The sequence below is a fragment of the Musa acuminata genome, chromosome BXJ2-7, assembly GCF_036884655.1.
Source record: "Musa acuminata AAA Group cultivar baxijiao chromosome BXJ2-7, Cavendish_Baxijiao_AAA, whole genome shotgun sequence".
NCBI classification, from domain to species: domain Eukaryota; kingdom Viridiplantae; phylum Streptophyta; class Magnoliopsida; order Zingiberales; family Musaceae; genus Musa; species Musa acuminata.
In genome coordinates this window covers 8,384,587-8,403,321 of record NC_088344.1, presented here as the reverse complement: position 1 = coordinate 8,403,321, position 18,735 = coordinate 8,384,587, and the positions used below count along the sequence as shown (strand labels likewise).

At 35.6% G+C, this 18,735-nt stretch overlaps 1 protein-coding gene across 4 annotated transcripts; it reads right to left on the bottom strand.

Moving 5' to 3' along the window:
* Positions 1–58: 58 nt before the first annotated feature.
* LOC103991380 (uncharacterized) lies at positions 59–18,029 on the bottom strand. Of its 4 annotated transcripts, none has more exons than XM_009410818.3 (18): positions 17,719–18,025; positions 17,348–17,440; positions 16,479–16,672; positions 15,460–15,564; positions 14,787–14,887; positions 13,802–13,880; positions 12,718–12,729; positions 12,514–12,579; positions 11,901–11,969; positions 11,760–11,816; positions 10,963–11,040; positions 7,301–7,398; positions 7,181–7,226; positions 5,759–5,886; positions 3,468–3,570; positions 3,074–3,136; positions 1,396–1,461; positions 59–396 (listed from the first exon to the last, which is right to left on the bottom strand). In XM_009410818.3, exons 1-18 carry the CDS (start codon positions 17,819–17,821, stop codon positions 214–216), a joined length of 1,644 nt encoding a protein of 547 aa, XP_009409093.2. In that variant the 5' UTR covers positions 17,822–18,025; the 3' UTR covers positions 59–213. The 4 variants fall into 4 exon arrangements, with proteins under 4 accessions (XP_009409093.2, XP_009409094.2, XP_064972962.1 ...); XM_009410819.3 differs by having other exon boundaries at positions 16,479–16,669; positions 17,719–18,024; XM_065116890.1 differs by lacking the exon at positions 17,348–17,440 and having other exon boundaries at positions 16,479–16,669; positions 17,719–18,029.
* Positions 18,030–18,735: the final 706 nt, after the last annotated feature.

The following is an 18,735-nucleotide window of genomic DNA, read 5'->3' as shown; positions in this document are numbered from 1 at the left end:
GAGCCCCAGGTTCGTCTTCTCACAGGGCTCTGCAGTAGCAAGGAGCCACACCTCAAAAGGCTAGCAAATGATATTCTTTGAACTACAAATTTGAAGCAATTATTCAACAATGCTTCATTCAAAAGGATCACAATTGCTACGGAAGGTTAGTAAAAGAAAACATTAAAATTACGATTTTGAACTGTGGCTGAGAAAATAAAAATGCATGCGATTCTAATGTCGCCTCGGCAAGAGCTCAGCTTCTATACGCTGGGCTTCATCTATCAGCTCCTGTAGCACTATAGACTTCTGTGACTCCTCCATGGTTGTGGTTGCCAGATTGTGAAGATGTTTCAAGCATGACAGATACTCTTTCTTAACATTGGGAGCATCCAACACCATGCTGCGTGTACAAGGCTACATAAGAAGCCTCATTAGAATGGAGCAGAGATCATTCACGTAAATCAAATAGTACAGAAAACTATTACATAAGTGATTGAGGTTTCAGACGATATCAGTTTAACAAGCCATTCATGAGATACCATTAACAAGGAAAAACATACAAAGAAGCAATCATAACTAGACATTTATGATTACCAGCACTACACCTATTTCAAATGGTCACACCTCGTACAAATATCAAATGGTAGCGAAACTGATAGATAATGACTAATTGAGTCAAAACTCAATCCATATATGAGTCTCTCAAGGACAGACTAAATGTCAACTACGTTGGAATTTCAGTTAAGCAGGGTTGTTCAATGAATGGATACACATCTGCATTTTTCACAGGTGAATTGCACATGCTTTCAAACATGTCCCTCCACAAAAATTATCAGCAATGTAGGTCACATGATACTGAGTTTGGTTTCAGCTTTCCTTAACTAGACAAATACATCAAAACAGGTGTCCAGGTTTCGCTGTTCTGTGACATTCTTCACACTCTAAGCTCAAGGTTTGACAATATCAGATATTAGTACAGAGAAATCTCTTAAACCTTTAAGCATCAGAAAATGCACTATGCTTGAACCTTGCCTTGCACATTTGAATCAACATATGTGATTGATATTCACAAAGCCAAACAGATATTTACTGAGTCAAAGAGCTGATATGAAAGGACTGACAAGTACTATATCTCTTCTGGGATCGAAGTTATACAACAATAACAAAGCGTAAGTCCTAACTATTTAAGGTCGGCTACATGAATCTTTTTGGGATCTAAGTTCCATATAAACATAAATTTTAAATACAAACAAGTAATAAGCTCATGTGGCTAACACAAAAGACTTGAGAAGTTCTATCTTGAGTTTACATTTTCATTAAAAATGAAAAAACAAGCATTGCAAAATCTGAAAGAGGTACACAATAAATGACGAAGATTTGAAATGAAAAAACCTATAATTCATATATACATACCTCTGTGAATATTGAAATACAATCACGAAGAGCATGTTCTACTTCAAAAGGATATTCGAATGTTTCCTGAGTTTAAAAACATATCATTACAAGTCAAATTCAGCAATGCAAACTAATGTTAAGAATAAATACAAATAATTTAAAAAGAGTGTTGGCATTGGAAAACATTAAGAAGAAAATTTAGAAACCACATTGAATTCCCAAGGGTCAAATTTTTAGGGTAACTTAAACTGTTATTTTCATGTCTCCTTTGTTTCTAAGGTTTCTAGTCTAATAGCAGTGGCTATATTGCACAACTATTACAAATATATGTAAATCTAATCTAATAGCAGTAATCTTGTCTTTTCTAGAAATGGCACAAATTGACAGGGACTAGCTAAATTGTAAGATTTTCTATAAAATTGCTATTTACTCAGAAAAAAAGTTACCATATATGATATACACCATGTTGATTAAGATAGTGAGCAATATAATTCAGTGCCCCACCATTTATCTAACTATACCAATATTTACAGTTTTGTAACTACAGTTCACTAAAAAAATTGACTATCATTCCAAAAGATCTTCAATTTAGATACTTCATGTCCCAGCTCCCGATGGAGACATGAACTTCATCTATTTTAGATAAACTTATTTCCAAAATGCATTATCATGTGTGTGTGCATATATATATATATATATATATATATATATATATATATATATATATATATATATATATATATATATATATATATATATATATATATATATATATATATATATATATATATATATATAAGAGAATTAGAATAGTAGTAGAATTTCAACCCCGAACTAATATCACATTTTTATCCCATGACTTGTTTTTATTTCTCAGACATGATTATTAGAAAGCAGCACAAAGATTGAGGCACAAGGAAATTTCATGTTCAACAATTAGCGGTAATGGGAATAATGTTAACTAGATTTTTGTTGCAATTTACCGAAATTTCTCTGTGTTGGCTATTTGAGGAAAATGAATTTTCTGAAAAATCAAGATATAGGTGCTCTGAAATGGAGTCCATAGATAGTAAATATGGTTTTTCAAGCTATACTGTGACTTGAGATGCAAAAATGAACATTTCTCGCTACTTTTTTCATAGTAGTGATGAAGGTACTTTCTTCAAAGATGGAAACTACTTTCATCAACACAATACCAGATATTTCCATTCAACATCTACCAGGCAATTAGCTACCCAAAGAAAAGATTACAATAAAAAAACTGGTGAAATCCAGTAAGCTTGCAAGATAAACTTGTTGTCTTAATCATAAGGTAAAGGATTTCGTAACTCTAGACACAAAACATATTAAAGGTAGACAAAAATAAGAAACTTGTTTCATGGATTCAACCCGCAAATTATGAACTGTTTATACCTCAACACCAAAAAGAAAAAATCTAGAATCATGTTTTGAAGTCAATGATATTGGATGCTGGAGCAATTATTTCCTTTCTTGGCCAAAAAATAACAGAAAATCAAATGCTGAAATGTTGTGACCAAGCATATATATAGTGTACATCGGAATTCCAAGTAAAATTAAAAGCAGTACCAACTTTCTGAATGCTAGACATTCCTTTCGGAGATTCATAAACAGAATATTCAACTCATTAATTAAAATTGATATTATAAATAAAGAAGGCAATGGCTTAGAAACAGACCCTAGCTTCTACTAATTCTCGCCTTTGGACATCCAGAAGGCCAAGAGAATCCAGCGACTGTAACTGCATACAAATTATTTGACTGAGCTTCAAATATAAAGAAGTATGCAATAATATATGCTCATAATTGATGATTAAATGCAATTATATCATCTTAAGCAAGAAACTTTATAATCCACAAGTATGTATCTGATTTGCCTTGGAGAAACCAAATCAAATCATACAGACTAATGAACCTAATATCAATCATTTATTCTGTACATATATGATTCAAGTCAACTTCAAAAGAATGGAAGTATATCTTCTGGGATAAACATACCAAATGAATCAATACAAATAATAATGACAAGTTGTACATAAGAAATTCATCATTATATAGCCAATACAAACTGACCTGTATAATCAATGCAACATGTCGATCTTTCTCACCTTCAGAATGGCTACTCTTGAAACTGTTCTGGTTCATACCTGATGACCCCAAAATGTCCTTTGCAATCCTGTAAGGAAAATATCCAACAAAAGCCAGAATCATTTAAAACAAATTTCAGGTTGAAGTGCTAAATCATAACAAAACAAATTTAAAAAAGAAACTTAGTAGTTCGAAACAATAAAGCCAATGACACATAGGAGGCATAATGTGCCACAATCTAAAAGAAAGATCAGGATATAACAGCTTATATGAACTTACATATTTTAAATTATGATATGTAGTCAACAATTTATCAGTTGTTGCCCAATATACATCATTCTGCCAATTAATGTACCAAAACCTAGGTATGTCGTTACCACAATCTGAGACATATGAAACATTTACCTGTATGTATTGCTGCAATTGTTTATGAGCATATGAAGTTATGAACAAAAGGAGGTGTTATCAAGTAATCCATTATAACAGTACAAACAAAGTTTCCAAAGATCAGCAGTGTAAGGTTTCAGTATTTTGTCAGCATGATTAGGCTCCACAAAATCCTGCCAACAATCTATAGTATAAATTAGCCAGATCTATCATGGCACAAGTCAACACAGCTCAGCACTTCATGTAAGGGAAACTTGAATCCTTGGTTGAAAGTTTAAACCCTGTTTTTTCCCCAAGACTAACAATGACCTTCAGCAAGAAATAAAAACCAGTTGTCTCGTTCAGTACAGACCAGTAACGACCGGTTCAATGGCCAAGCACTACAAGGACGCAGGCAATTTTGCCCATTCCAGCCAGGTGTTGGCCTCAGTGACTGTTATGCTTGCCGTATCAGGTTCATCGAGCGAAAAGCTGATTTTTTTTCTTTTTAGCCAAAAGCTTATCAACAGACAGCTGTACAGGGCGGTAAGACTATTGCCCAATATAAGATTCAAGCCCCCTTTTATCTCATCTTCTCACTTCCAATCTTTCTCCCTTTCTTCTCCTCTTCTCACCCTCCGCCACTACAGCTTCCCCACAATATCCGACCCTTCGCTGTTGTCACTGCTTCCCTACCTTGGCCACTCCTTCCCACCACCATTGTGCACCAATCCCACCATTGCTCCGTACCTATAATACCATTTGGTTACTCATTGAGAACCTTCTTGTTTCAAACCATTACTAAGCTATTATTTGCTACAACTCTCTTCAAATATTTCCAACAACTATAATTGCACTAAGACATTGGAAATTCATGTGCTACTTCAGAAAAAATGAAGTAGATTTTCTACCAACCAAGCTTTTAATAGAAACTAAGGCAACTAGGACCTTATAGAAGTTGAAATCAATTGACATGAGACACATGACGATGATAAAATTTACAGAATGAGCACCAACAATAATAGTCAAAAAGTATGAATACCACACTATTTTACAATAAGGAAAATGACCAAGGTCAGCTTATCAATTTACATTTTAACATCATATGAATATGTGTAATTTGTAATACCATATAAATTCATGATGTGTGCATATTCCATTGTCCATACAGCTATATAATTTCTGAGCTTAAAAACCATTGTACAATCAAAACAACAGGTCTTGACAACATTCTAGGTTTGAATACTCGTGGAGAGGATATAGAAGTATTTAACCTATGCATTTGTTTTAGTGGAGGATCGGAGGATCCCCCCTCATTATTCTAAAAGGGGAGAGTATAATAAAGAATAAACTTTTATAGACAAGAATTGTTATATTGTTCAGGGCATGCCAGTATGGGCTGAAACATATCATGCCGTAACAGTATAGCTACGCTTTTTTTATCAAAGTTGTAATTTCCAATTAACAGCAAGACAATTTTTTACCTGTCAACCAGCATAGAAGTGTGCCAACAAGTACAGCACAAAATCACACAGTATCTTTGGCTCTTTGCTTTCAAAATTTTATTGTAAAATTTCAATATTAACAAACAAAGAAGCAAATTTGTCAAAATCAATTTACATCCATGAGAAGTATACTGCTCAGCTACCCAGCATGAGAAACAACTGAACGACTTACTGATATCCTAAGCAAATTTGTCAATATCAATTTACACCCACAGGTATTATACTGTTCCAATACATAACATGAGAAACAACTAATCAACTAATCAGTTATGCTTCCTCAAACATGTATAGCAAAGTAAAGAAAAAAACAAAGCAGATTGTTCCAACTTAGTTGTTTATGGCAAATAAAGTAGGACAGGTAGAGTGGTAAACATTCATCATGACTTTAGAGCAACTTTTATGAACCTGACTGAGGTATTCAGAAGCAGCTTGGCGTTATCTAGTTCGCTGCTTGCTTCAGATACTTTCAACTTCCGCAGGTTGTTTGAATTGAGCATAGCTACTCTTGCCAGATGAAGCATATTACCAGCAACCTAAAATATAGAAAAAACAATGTTATCAGCTACCCAAATACATCTAGTCAACTTTTTTTTACGCTTTCCCAAAATTAATTCATTATAATATTTTGCAATTACACAAAACTCATTTATGAAAAGAAATGTGCAAGTGCAACCATATGGGTCAACAGCAATGCACTAGTATTAGCAACTATTACCAAAGCATATTTGTTCAGTTATTATCCATTTAGTGGTTTACATAATTATGAAGAATTGCAGACCATCTTGAATTCCAGCCATCAAATAAGTCATCTTAGTAACTGCAGGAGACGAGTTTTCTATGATCCAGCATCTTTTACTTGTAACAGTGTGCTGTGCCTACTTTGTTGTGCTCGTTTATTTTAAATTCATCCTCAAATGTCTGGAATAGCATCCTATGCTCAAATACTGCTTAGAGAACCTGCTGCTGAAGAACCCATTTATGTGAATGCAATACATTACAGTGCAATTCTTGGAAGGAGGCAGCTTCGTGCAATGTTGGAAGCTCAAACAAACTTATCAAAACTCAAAAGATATGAAACTAGCATATGTGGTTGGTTCTTATCCTTCTAGTTTTAAAAAGTACAAATCCTATTGTAACAATATCCTATGGCCCCTTTTCATAACAGCTTCATGTAGCTAACCAACTATAGCAGCCAACATACTAAGAATAGAGATTAAGTGCCCACAAAAGAGTCATCCAAAGAAACATCACATCCAAGGACATCTTGATGGTTTAGATACAGATTACAGAGCAAACTATTTCTCACAGAATGTGATGCAGCATTCCAGGTGCCCAGAATCTAATTCCTCAGCCTTCAACTTTCCTATCAGCTTGCAAAGCAATTTTTCATTCTCTTCTATATTACTGGCCACACACACCCCTACATTAATCTTGTTTTATTATGATCTAGAATGGTCTTTGAAGACTGCATATGCAATAAGTATGGTGGTCTGTTGCTTTGCATTTTAGAACCCTTTGTTTCAAATACTGTTGAATTTGCAGGTACCTTGAGCCAATGCAACTATCAAGCCCAAAGATTAATGTACAGAAGATTACAATTATGTACCAATTCAAATGCATCCCATCAATTGGTGTTTAAGATGCCATTTCCTGTGCATATTCTCTATAAGAAACCCAGGTGAAGCAGAATGGTAACAAATGCTAACCATATGAAACACATTATTGATTATCAGGTTTATCAGATAGCTGGTGAGACAATAAATCGATAACAGGAATTTAACATCTGTTATAGAATGAAATGAATTTCATTAAAAAGTGCGGTTAGACCTGAACATGATTTTGAGGAAAAATCTTTTGTCTGGCAACAAGACATCTGCAGGAATAAACGTATACATTGGTGAACAAAAACTCAAATGAGATAAAGTAAATAAATAATGACTCAATAACCGTTCTAAAAGCTCCTTGGCTTCAATTAAATTCCCAAGAGATTGAAGAGTCAATGCCAAGTTTTCAGCTGCAATTACAGTGTCAATAGAATCCCAACCCTACAAAAAAGACAACAAACTACTATAACAAAAAGATGATATGCACATTCATGAAATGCAAGGAATAAAAAAACCACCACAGTCCAACATTTACATAAACACATTCTTTGGTAGCAAGAATGCTGATAAATTTTAAACAAACATAAAAATGACCAGGAAAATCCAAGAGTTGAATTTCTAAAAGACAAGAAATTTCCAAGTAATAGCTTCCACATTGAGCTAGTGTAATTTAGTCAATGCTCAAGACTCGAATTTAGTTATGAAATTTGCACAATTTTAAAATTTATTTGAACTGGTAGTCATAATGGGATCAAGTTATGCCAAAAAAATAATTGGGAGCAACCTAAGGACTAAGGAGTATATTAATTAAACTACAACTCCTAGAGTTAGAAGCTGACTAGCACCTCACTTACAGGGTTAAACCAACAGTGTGCTGTCATCTCTCATCTGGTACATGATTTTGCATGTTAGAGTAGACCATGAATGCAATGAACCAGTCATGTCAGTTACAACCAAGATTTCAATTTTCAATCTGAGATTCATACCAGTCACAGGCTGGACTGGTGTGGGTCCAATATGTAATGGCATACCATATGAGTCGAGGTCCAATGTGAGTCATAGAGTCCAAGACTTATACCCATCATCAGCCGAATGCTACCAGAGGACATACTCATTTGTTGCATTTTCAATCCTTCTTTGGCTGCAGCAAACACGCTGTTATTGAGTTATCAAACTTTAATCTACAACACCGCCTCAACCCACCAATGACTCTAATATGGCTTTGATTGAGTTGTGTTAATCTTTGTTAGTACCAGTGGATCACATTGATGAAGGAAAAGGATCTTCACTTTTGTGTGCCACTCCCTCAAATGTTTTACGCCGATTGAATTGGATGGATGAATGTTGGAACTTTATTGAGCATCGCTTTGCAAAATTTAAAGTTTTAAGGTCTTCTCCTCAACAAAATTTGCTTATTTCCACTTTTTCTTAGCTATTACCTCCAAGTAGGTTCTCGTTTGATGAAGAGGACAAGCTACTTTCGGTAGAACCTATCACCTCTAATGAGAATTTGACGGTTGTTATCTTCTTCTAACCAATCTTTGAAGGAACTTTAAAAGCTCAAACAAGTAAGAGAACTGGGATACTCTGTTCTAACCAATTCTCTTAAAACTTGAGAAAGCCATAGTTACTTGACTTTGCTAGCCTCCTTGAGTGTTGTATTCAATGCATCAAACTAGCTACTAACTTTTGCTCACACTTCTAAAGCACTAGAAGTGTTGCACTCCTTGCATAGAGTTAGTTACTAAATTTCACTTCCTCTATCATCAAACATGTTATAGGTCCTCCACCACTTCCAATTGTGTTTACTCTATTAGCAATCAACCTTCATCCATCCAATCTTAGGCCTTCAAAGGATGAAGCTTAACTCTAGGTCACTCAGCAACTCTCGAAGTCCACTAATTTCATTAAAAACTAGTGTGCCATTATTTGAACATTAGGATTATACCTCTAGCACAATCTTCAATGTTCGTTCTCTTACGCAAGGATTGAAATTTAGTATCGTACCGAAATTTCGAGATTTGCTCGGTACGGTATGGTACTGTATACCGAGCGACATATTTCGGTATAGCGCTCGATATATATATATATATATATATATATATATATATATATATATATATATATATATAAAAGAGGTAAATCGCTCGATATACCTCTCTTCTCCCCACGCGAGGCGACGTCGCCGAGGCAACGCTGCCTCTCTTCTCGGGCAACATCGCCGAGGCGATGTCATAGAAAAAAAAATTTTACAACGACATCACAGAAAAAATAATTTTGCGATGTCGCAGAAAAAAAAATTACAACATCACCTTGGGCAACGTCGCAAAAAAGAAAAAAAAATTCGCTAAGACGTCGCCTCTCTTCACCCCGCGATGTCAATACTCTTCTCCCCACGCGCGGATGAGAAGTCGCCACAGACAAGGAGAGCGACACCGATCTCATATTCTCATTTTTTTTTTCCTATTTCTTTCTTCCCCTTCTGCCTCTTCTTTCACCTTCTCCCTCTTTCTTCTCCCTCAGTCACCGTCGACGATAACGACCTCAATCAATGGTACCGCTCGATAGTGGACAGTCTGTGTATTGGTCTGCTGAAGGGCGATATCATTTGGTATTGTAAACCTTGCTCTTCCTACAAGTTGAATGGCAACACAAAAATTGGCATGTTCTTCAAGAAAGCCCGTCTTTATAGCCTCATGCCCCGTGCCAAGTCTTTCTAACTCCAACTTCACCTTTGTAAGTGTCATATCCTTAACCCTCATATAATGAGAGCTCCACAAAGTTAGGACTTTCGCTCATGTTTCATAATCTAAATAGACTCCATTCATGGGGCTCAAGCCCTTCATATATCAAGGTAATGGTAGCCCTTGTGTCCACTGTTGCACGGGTGAGCTCTCGGATAAGCTCAATGTTCTCTTCATCGACTCGACGTGTGCGGTGTGCCTTTGTTTTTTACGTGTTTTTCACATTGCCTTCGGTTGCTTTCCTACTTGATCTCGCAATATATCCAATGACATATCACTGCATGTGAGATCTTCTGACTCCTTGTTGATTGATTGATTTCAACCTCTTTTGAGCTTTATAGATCATTTATCTTTATTGCACATGTCCTTCAACTTAAAAGAGACGACCATAAGGTTAAGTAGACTTGCTTCTCGAAGGCATCTCCCTCTTCATGTGTGGCGAGACTTGTCCTTTGGAAACTTGTTTAACCGGAGTACTTTCATCTTTGTATACTTCACTTATGTATAAAAGAAAGTTTTCATGTTCCATATGATCGACTTTCGATTCCCTTGGGATGGTTGCGAACAAGTCATCGTTCGCATCCAAACCCTTACATGAGTATCGAATTCATTGAGTCATCAATTTTTGCATCTTTGTGAGTCCTTGCATGTACACTTTTAATCACAGATCAACCATTCTTTGATTTGCAAGGTCTCATCCTTTGTGTTGACGACCTCGAGTCATAGCTCAAACTCAGTCATCCTAACCATCTGTGGACACGTGTTCTCCTTAGCTTGTTCGTATGGTGCCTCTCACGCGAGTAGTAATTCCTTTGAATGCCAATTTTGGATGCTCACTCCATTGAGTGACTCCATTTCCCACATCTTTATTTGTTTTTCTCAATCGATCATGTGTGCAAACTACCCTCCATGCAACCCCACTAGATCTCATGTTGTGGGTCGAATGTTTGTTAATGTGCTTGGCTCTCTCTAATACCAGGTGTGGACTTAGTTAGTTTTGTCTAATTCGTACGACACCCTTACAATATCCATCCATAAAGGATCGGTCTGCTTAAACCATGAGAATGCTTAAACAATTGCATATTGTTTACAAAACATTCAAAATACTATAAGAATGCTTAAACAATTGCATATATTATAAACAAACAGATTAGGACATTGTCACATGGATACAACATATGCATTATCATCACAATCATGAACAAATCATTAACCTGGTGGTTGTGCACATAAGCAAAAGACAAATTTCTGGGTAATAGACCTTTGAAAGTTCCAATATATGCAAGATCTTTCTTTGAAAATTTTCTGTCTCAGCAAGACGATTAGAATTCAGTAGAATCTGCAAGAGAAGAGAACAAGAGGAATTTAAAACTGACATTTTTATGTATCAAACGATGCCAATGGTTGCCATGCATTATAATTTAATATGCTTTACCATCAATCGTTGATCTAGTTTGAATGGTTGAGACACAAGTAATCCGTATATAATTCATGATTTAGATTGGAAACCCTAAAATCATATACACCGCCTCATCCCAACTCCCTCCCTTCCTAATGCCCTTGTCTCCCGCCTCTGTATCCTCCGTTCCTCTATTCTCTTCTTATTCTCCAACCTAGCTTTGCTAGATACCTACATCAACTCCAACTCTGTCCACACTAAGACACTGTCATGCCCTATGCCTCCACGTCTAAGCCATTAAGCACTTCCTTCCCCAGATGTCTTGTGAAGGTCTCCGCCCTGACCTCTACATCTTCCTGCCCTGGCTTCTACAAGAAACTTGTGTCATGACAGTTCAATCTCATACCAGGCAGAAGACAAACTGTTCATGTTCAGTCCAAACAGAATCAAACTATGATGTTACAACTTCCATAAAACTCAAGCAGAACAAGAGCTCCCCCAATTCAGTTGAGCCGAACATGGACAGGAGGTTGTTCGTTCAATGTCAGCTCATAACATGTCTTGGTGGTACAGCATCCTATTTGTATAGCTTTGCTAAGAACAAAAAAGTTGATATTGTGAAAAATAGGAGACAGAACAAAGGTACAATTATTAACTACCTGAGTCAGGTATCTCATCCTCCGTATACATGTTGCTGATTCCCCCAAACCAGCTTCCTGGAATGTTGCAAGTGTTCTGCAGTCAAAGCTGTAATGTGCATGCTGAAAGTTATATCAACTATAAGTACTTGATAAAGCAACCTCTAGAATCCTAATAGACTCCCGTATTAGGTCCTCAGCTTCTTTCTTTTTTCCTTGGAGATGCAGAACCTGAAACAAAAGAGAATAGAAAAAAGGTCAACCAAAACAGGAATACACTGTTTAGAAAAAAAGGGTCAATAAGTCACTTAAAAAATCAAGCATAATTAAAAAAACCTAGCTAAATTGAAGTCACAAAACTGTTCAGAGGGTCTCTCAATATATAATAAATAGTTATTACAAGAATAATTCATTCATGAAGATCAATCAATAGAATTTGAAAGATAACAGATACGAAATAAATGAATTCCTTGTCACAAAGTAGTGTTTTTCCTTAATAGAACAAGGCCCGAAAGACATTAATTCATTAAGAAAATGATTCAAAAGTCCAAATACCATATAAATTGCATAATGAAATAAGCAGATACTTTCTAGCAATTCATATCATCTCAATAATGGTGAAAAACACGTCTCTATTGTCCTTTCTAAATGTATTTGATTAGCGATTCCTACTTTTTTTCTCATTGAAAATTGAAATAAAAGGTTGGTGTTATAGCTATAGCAGGTAATAAAGTAGAGCAAGCTTAAAACATAAATCAGAACCAGTATGCATTACCCTTCCAAGATGATACATTGTATCTGCATACTGTGTGTGACCGTAGCCAAGAACACGTCCCTTTATCTATACTAAAAAATAAGTTCTTAGTCAAAATTACACAAATGAAAGCAGTCAGTATCTACATGGTCTCGATGAATCACCTCAGAGTTAATGGCTGGAGAAACATAAATGATCAAACAAATCAAAACACTAACTACATACCTTTAAAGCTTGCTGCCAAAAGAAGCATGAAATGAGGAACAGGCAAAAAGAAGAAAATTTGTCAGTGAAGTTTTATCAATGTATACATGCTGTCGATAAACTTGTCTAATTAGAAAAAAAATTACTATGCCAAAAAGCCAATAGCTCAAATAGATTTATGACTTTTTTTTCCCTATATGTGAATGACCACAGAAGCAACAACTCCATGATGTTGTTGTGCTATTTGTGCATGAAAATATAATGAATCAAAGAATAAGAATGCTATTTGTGCAACAGATTACATTTCTGCCTGTGCTTCAACTCTCTTCATCCTCCATAAATACATAGTAGAACATACCAACAAGAAACCATTTATTGGTACTCATAGCCCATTTTATTTCTACTGTACTAGTCTTACGAATGATAAGCTAGGATAAATTTCAGTCATACTCCAATGGTACTCTGGAAATATAGTTATTTGGGAGTGTTTCTCACAGAAGTCATAAGATGACAAAACAAAATTGAATCCAAATTCGAAACAACAAGAGAAAACACAGTGCAAGATTGTTCATAATCTGGAATCAGGTGGTCACATGAACTCTAGCGACCATCTGGAAATTTTCTGCTGATGAGTCCAGCCCAAGATAATAATGTTAGGATTTTGTTATATTGTAAAATACAAGTAGGTATATGATTTTTTTTCATTTTAGTATATGCTTTTACTTCTAACATCTTCCAAACTACAACAAAACCATATACAAATTTGAGAAATCACATACAGAAACATCCTATTTGTGCAAACGAGAACTCAGGGCATCAAAAATCAAATAATTAGAAATAGAAGCAACATAAGAAAACACCACCACCACCACCACCACACAGAACTCACTTCTCTCACATGATGCTTACTTTTCACATGAGAAATTCCATTGTTTTTCAGGTCTTACTCAGAGAAATCTATCTTTTACATATACGAAACACAAAATAACATAAGCAAAAAATATATACCAAACTCTACAAGCTAATACTCCTAAGAGAAAAAATGTATACAAGTAAAGTTCTGTTACAGCTAAAACAAGCAACATTGAGATACCAATTCTCTTACCTCATAACACTTCCGAGCTTGCTCAAGTTTTCGTAATGCAAGGTAAAACTGCCCAAGGTTGTGAAGGGCAGCTCCTACACTGGAAAAAGCATATTATTTTACTCTCTGAAAACTGAGGTATAAGCTCTAGAGTTTGCATGTCAACATCTATAAGGGTAAAATAATACTTGTTTGGTTTAGTTGACCAATTTTGGTCTTGAAACTAATAGGTTTTGCGTTATGAGTTTACAACTTATTCCAATATCATATCTTGTTAAATTGAAGCTAGATTTCCTTTGTATATTTGTACATGTATTTACATCTTTGCTTGAGGTTCATATTGTCAATCTGTTTTAGATAGATCAAAATATTAAACAGATGAATATGGAAATGTGTCAAGTACAGAATAGTGTTAGATCATAATTTTGAGCATCTCCACAGGATGCTTTGAGAAAAAGAGTGATACTAAGTCACCTGGAAACCATTTTCTCACGTCGATAACTGTGCTAGGGAGTAACAAACGGATCTCACACATTATTTGTTTTGAAGCCAAATTCTTGCACTGTTTTGGATTGGTGTGATCAGAGAAGTATTTCAAACTCATAACAAAAATAGTTTCAGATTTGAGTTGGTGAACACCATGATCAAAAAGTTAAATAACACAATTTTTTTACAAGAAACACAGCGGGTAGGTGAAAATAAAATAAGCGAACTTGAATGTACAAATTACGGGCTCTAGGAATGAAACAAGCATTACTGTCACTAAGAATTTATAAGCACTTCAAAGCTGCCACCTCCCGCTTTGATCTTAGAGAACAGATGAATTCTAAAAATAGAAAGAGATACTTCCAAATTCAGATATTCCAAACATCAAAAACAAAGTAGGACAATTTTTCCTTTCTTGCTATTTACAGTGGCTTGTGCCCAGGATGATAAACTTGCAGGAGATCTTTTTGCACATCAAAAATATTGCTAACTGCAAACAAAATAGAACACATGACCATACCGTACATCATCAGCCCCAAAAGTATCCTCCAGAATATTAATTGCTTCCAGATATAATGGCTCAGCTTTCTCATATGCCTTTTTAACCCTGTAAAGTTCTGCCTGCAGGAATAAGCAGAGTAAATTTGATTAGAAAACCATCCAGATAAGCAGATAGAAAAAATGCATTATATTGAAGAGGATAAAATAAAGCAATACATTTGATAAAACATGTTAAACATTCCTATGTCAGGTAATTTTCTTGAAAAGATGGGAGCAATAACATGCCATTACTAACTAGACATTCTCAAGTCAATACCAAGTAATGCACTATAAATACATCCAATTTCATGACCAAATTCCAGTGGCAAATCAGTGTTCACCCATCTGATGGCATACCGACCAAACCAGATGTCAAGGTACAAATGAACTATTCAATGGCCAGCCAGAATGAGGGTTCTAAAGGAATCCTTGTCGGAAGTCGACATGAGGTTGATATTAAACAAACATTTTATGTGAAAACAATTTTCTAATTATGGATTATGCCCTTCTTAAGCTTATTGAAATTTTTAGTAGCAACATTTCATAAAACTATCTCAACCTGTAAAACTGGACCATGACTATTTCACTATGCACAATACAATACTAGACAAACCATGGTTCTAATAAAGAATGAAAATCAGCAACTAATATACCAGATTGTTGCATGATGATGCCACATGTGGATCCTTGGCTCCAAATCCCTTCATAGCCTCATCTAAAGCAGCTTGGAAGAACTTCTCAGCCTCATCTAGTTTACCCTATCAGCAACAGAAGACTCATAAGATTCAAAATAAATACAAGAAAAGAAATTGAGTCAATGGTGTTCAATTACAACTTGACTTAGGACTGCACCAAACCCAAGGACATTGTTGACACTGCAGAGCAGGTCAAGCACATAGCCTCGGGCAGGCACTGATGTAATGATTAATGCCTGACAATGGCAATATCTGAGTGCAGGCTACTTAATGTGTTGTTGTTCCAATGCTACCGGTAACAACCCAATGGAAATTAGATAATCTATAATTAACTGAAAATTTGGACTCAGACTTTCATGGATTGGACATTTAGACAATTGTTATGCTTTTGAAGAAGATTTTTAAAAAAGTCAAAGATAATAATCAACTTGATATTGGGACGTTGACAAATTGTCCATGACTTGATAGACTCTAAATTCTAGTGAATGGGCATGATATCAAAGTTTACAGACCAGAGGCTGGTTAACTTATGATGGAGGCAACAAACTTATTAACAGATCTTGAAAATAACCAAGAGGTGAGCTTAAATGAGCAGACAGTTTGTAGCCATTTATGCAGACCTAAAAGCAAGGTGCAGGAGCAAAATATGTGCATGCTACTTGAATGAATTCCTAGTCTCTATCTACAAGGGACCAAGGTGTTAGTTTTACCAAGCCAACAGATTGGTGGTATGCTAATGTGAATGTAATTTCTTGTTTAGCACCAGCACCTCATTCATATAGGTTTAAGTTTGTGATCATGACATGACATGTGCTGGCATGGCCATTTCACGGTCCAGCCTGCTACGCTGCTCAACTCAAATAAGATTTGGGTTGAACACAAAAACTTAATGCTTAATAAGACTTCACCATCAAATGTCAATTTCTTCTTAAACAAAAGCAAGTTAACCAAAAAAGAAAGAAGAATCCATTACATGCCTTCAGAAATAAATCCCTTCCATTATCTGTAAATATTCTCCACTTAGATGTATGCACATTCGAAATCACAGAACCATCTTCAATTTTACGCAAACCAGTATAAACTTGTCCTTGATCATTTTCAGTAGCCTGTTCAGCTACAGAAGCATCTTGAGCAAAGACAGAGTTCTGATTGGACCCGAGAATAATTACTGCTGTACCACAAACCAGGATAGAAAAGGGCACTCATAGATGAGAACGCAAATTTATATAAAAATCAGAATAAGGAAAAAAAACAAGTAATAGTAAATCATAGTTGATATACAACAAGGCAATTGCTAATCTAGATAACGAAAAAGAATAGTACATCAAGTTGGACAAACACAATTCTTAAATACCTCTTGGCGTATAATAGAACATACAAATGTATGTGAAGTATGGTTCGTCTTAACAGTCCATACCACTGTACCAACCAGATGTTGGTATAATATGTACCGAACTGTACTGAGACATACCGAGTGTAGCAACACATGGTACACGTGGGTATACCGATGTACCGCACATACCGATTCCTTGTCAGACCGATGTGTACTGCCTGTTTGGAGCAATATGTTGCGATACACTGAACCTTGATGTGAAGAGCCAAAAATACAATAGCACAAAAAAAAATTCCAAGCATATGAAACAAGAAAATACGAGGAAGCAAGAATTTAAATCACCGACCAAAACCACCTGGCATCACAGGAAAAAATATATTAAATTGGACATTGATTAGTATCTGACCCGTTCGGTCCAGTACCGATCAGTATTTTTATTCCTTGCTTGGAATAATGTGATATTGATTCACTTGACACTGAGAAAATACGCATCGAAGGTATTAAAAGATGTACCAGTTTGTCCAGAGATGATAATTCCCAACATCAAATCTAAGCGATGCTTGTTCCAGCTAAAACCAGAATCGGAACCACAATACGAAGTTAAACCTACAAGCATGGCGACACAATTATGAGCGTGATATGAACACAAGTAGAGAAGCCAAGTTTCTCTTGAAGCACATTAAAAATAAATTGTATGACTTCAGATATCCCTCCGCAGAAATCAGTATTCAAATTAGACCATGATTGAGGCATCTTAATTTTTTCTATCCAAAAACTTAAGCCTGTAGATATTTATCAATATCAAGATCCCGTGTCGCGCGTAATGCATGATGTCTCCCAAGAAACTAAGATGCATAAATGGAGAAGGAAACAGAAGAGATTACTCGACGACGGAGCCGATCCCGCACGAAGAAGCATCCGAGGGGCGGCGAATCGACGAGGGCATCGGATTCCGCGGAGGAGCGCGGAAGCCCGGCGGATCCACATGAGGCCCAGCAAGAAACCCTACGACTCGGCTGAAGCGAAGGGAGACCGCGCTGAGACCCACGATTTATATAGATTCATGCAAATCTTGGAAACCGGGGAGAACGAGAGACGAAGCAAACGGAGACCACCGTGAGACCCCCCCGAGTCGGCGTGGAGGAAGGGAGAGGCACGGGATGGTGATGTGGGCTGCGGGCTTTGGTCCTCGTATTGATATTGGGCTTTATACGACAACAGTCTACCGTGGGAGCCCATTTGAATGAGCTAAGCTAAGTTAAGCCCATTTGTATTCATGGAGTGGGCTCCACTTGGAACCCCGATTTTGATTCTTCTCAAAATAACAAACAAATTGTATGGAGAAATCTGGAAAGGGTCCTACAAAATATAGTAATCCATTCCCATCATCCATCCGAGTATGCTTTACATTTATTAGGGTCAAATCAATTCTACAATATATATCTATACATCATAAGTTTCAATTATTTAGAGTGAGGAGTCTTTTATAATCATTAAAATATATAAAAAGTGATATGTATGTTTAATTAGATTTAAAATATTTATATTTTTATTTATATTTTTTATTAAAATCTTTTTAGATCTTCTTCCACCTTTCCTCCTCCTCATACTACTAATATAAATTATTTCATCTCTTTTAACTATTATATCCATATCATTTTAAAGAGTTTTTTTCATCTTATCTAGTAACTCTACACATCTCAATATTCTTATCTCGGTAATATAATTTTTTTTACATATTATTTCTTAATTATCTAATACTCATATTCATAAATTATTATTCGTCTCATAATTATTTTATAATATTTTTTATCTCAAGAGGTATTTGATGATCACATAAAACTCTTATGCTTTTGTTATCTCAACCATCATTTTTTTACTCTATAAATAATTTTTTTATC

Excerpts from the sequence above, each read along its gene's own strand:
- LOC103991380 (XM_009410818.3), bottom strand. The coding sequence starts at position 17,821 with ATGTGGATCCGCCGGGCTTCCGCGCTCCTCCGCGGAATCCGATGCCCT. Across the intron at positions 13,881-14,786 it reads TTTGGGGCTGATGATGTACG|TGTAGGAGCTGCCCTTCACA; the intron begins GTATGGTCATGT and ends TGCTTTTTCCAG. Across the intron at positions 3,137-3,467 it reads ATGTTGCATTGATTATACAG|TTACAGTCGCTGGATTCTCT; the intron begins GTCAGTTTGTAT and ends ATTTGTATGCAG.